Genomic DNA, 1412 nt, shown 5'->3' with positions numbered 1-1412 from the left:
ATAAATATATAAATATTAATTAATGGTAATATTAATATTACGTGGTCCTTTGCTTTCTGTTCTTGCTCTCTTAAGAATGTTGACAGGATCCTCTCCGTCTCATCTCTTAGCAACGGATAACGATTCATCTAAACAGTGAATAAACCAAATTAGTTTAGAGCAACTTAAAAAATTCGTAAAAAATCCAATTTTAATCGGAATCAGCTCAAACTTTCTACGCAACATAAGAACATGTATATGTATCAGGAAATGTAATAAAAATAGAAAATTCTCATCTTTTCATTTTTGGAAAAATTTGGCCTGTGACCCTGTACTATAGTACAGGGACTTTGGCCCAATTTTTTAATAACTTACAAGATTCGTGTAAAAATCCGAAATACTTATGCTCACTTACCCCATCGGCACAGCTCTTCACAGCCGTCATGAGTTCTGCTGACACCATGTCAACACATTTCAGTGCTGGAGACATAAGCTTCTCAATTTGGTTCTTCGTAATGGCTTCAAAGGCCATATCAGGAGTAAACAAACCAACCCTGACACCCTGTATGTTCTGGATGGTGAACGCTATCTCCTTTCTCATGGCCTTCTCATCTTTCTCAAACTAACAAAAATAATAATAATAATAATAATAATAATAATAATAATAATAATACCGTATAGCGCTTTAATTTTACGGAGCTAAAATTTTGCGGATTGATAAAAATCAATTTTTCACAGAAATTACTTTTGCGGATTCGCAATGTTAGTGCCACGCCTTTAATGGCAATTGAAATATTAGCGGATCTTTAATTTCGCGGTTTCATGCTAACCGCGAAAATAGCGAAAGTTTAGCTCCTCCAAAATAAAGTGCTATACAGTAATAATAATAGTAATAATAATAATAATAATAGTAATAATGATGACAATAATTATACTTGTAGTAATTAAAGATTGTCAGAGACATTTTCTTGATTTAATAATGACGGAAAAATTCGTGTTACATTACCAACAATTAAAATATTACATGACCCATATCAAATTACATTTGCAAATAGCCACACTAAATATACTAAAATATACTAAAATATACTAGAGTATACTGAGATGTGCACCACGCATTACCTTGACTAGTTCAAAGGGGAATCTCTCGTGAAATATTTTATTAATTTTAGCTCCACACGTCAGCTCTGACATTACAACTTCAGCTCCTCCTCCTCCTTCTATCGTCCTCTCAAAATCATCACCAAAATTTTGAATAAGACTAAAGAGAGAGAGAGAGAGAGGAAATTGAAAGAGATAAAGTTCCCTAGGCTTACGTAAGGAGAGCTTTTGTCTTGATGGTTGGATCGTTCGGATTGAATCTTTTATATTCCTCAACCTCCTTCTCCATGGCAAACACTTCACTTTGTAACTTTGATCTCAATGATGGAAGA

General features: G+C 33.5%; 1 protein-coding gene across 1 annotated transcript; it reads right to left on the bottom strand.

Moving 5' to 3' along the window:
- Positions 1-35: 35 nt before the first annotated feature.
- On the bottom strand, positions 36-1406 carry LOC100639339 (dynamin-2-like; the record flags this gene model as incomplete). The annotated part of the gene is made up of 4 exons (XM_003391962.3): positions 1296-1406; positions 1102-1240; positions 395-601; positions 36-128 (listed from the first exon to the last, which is right to left on the bottom strand). Coding segments are annotated over exons 1-4 (513 nt in total), but the record flags the coding sequence as incomplete, so codon positions are not given.
- Positions 1407-1412: the final 6 nt, after the last annotated feature.

The sequence above is a fragment of the Amphimedon queenslandica genome, unplaced genomic scaffold (assembly GCF_000090795.2).
Source record: "Amphimedon queenslandica unplaced genomic scaffold, v1.1 AMPQUscaffold_3489_Cont24518, whole genome shotgun sequence".
Taxonomy (NCBI): domain Eukaryota; kingdom Metazoa; phylum Porifera; class Demospongiae; order Haplosclerida; family Niphatidae; genus Amphimedon; species Amphimedon queenslandica.
Note: the sequence above shows the minus strand (reverse complement) of the source record. Positions and strands in the feature narration are given on the sequence as shown.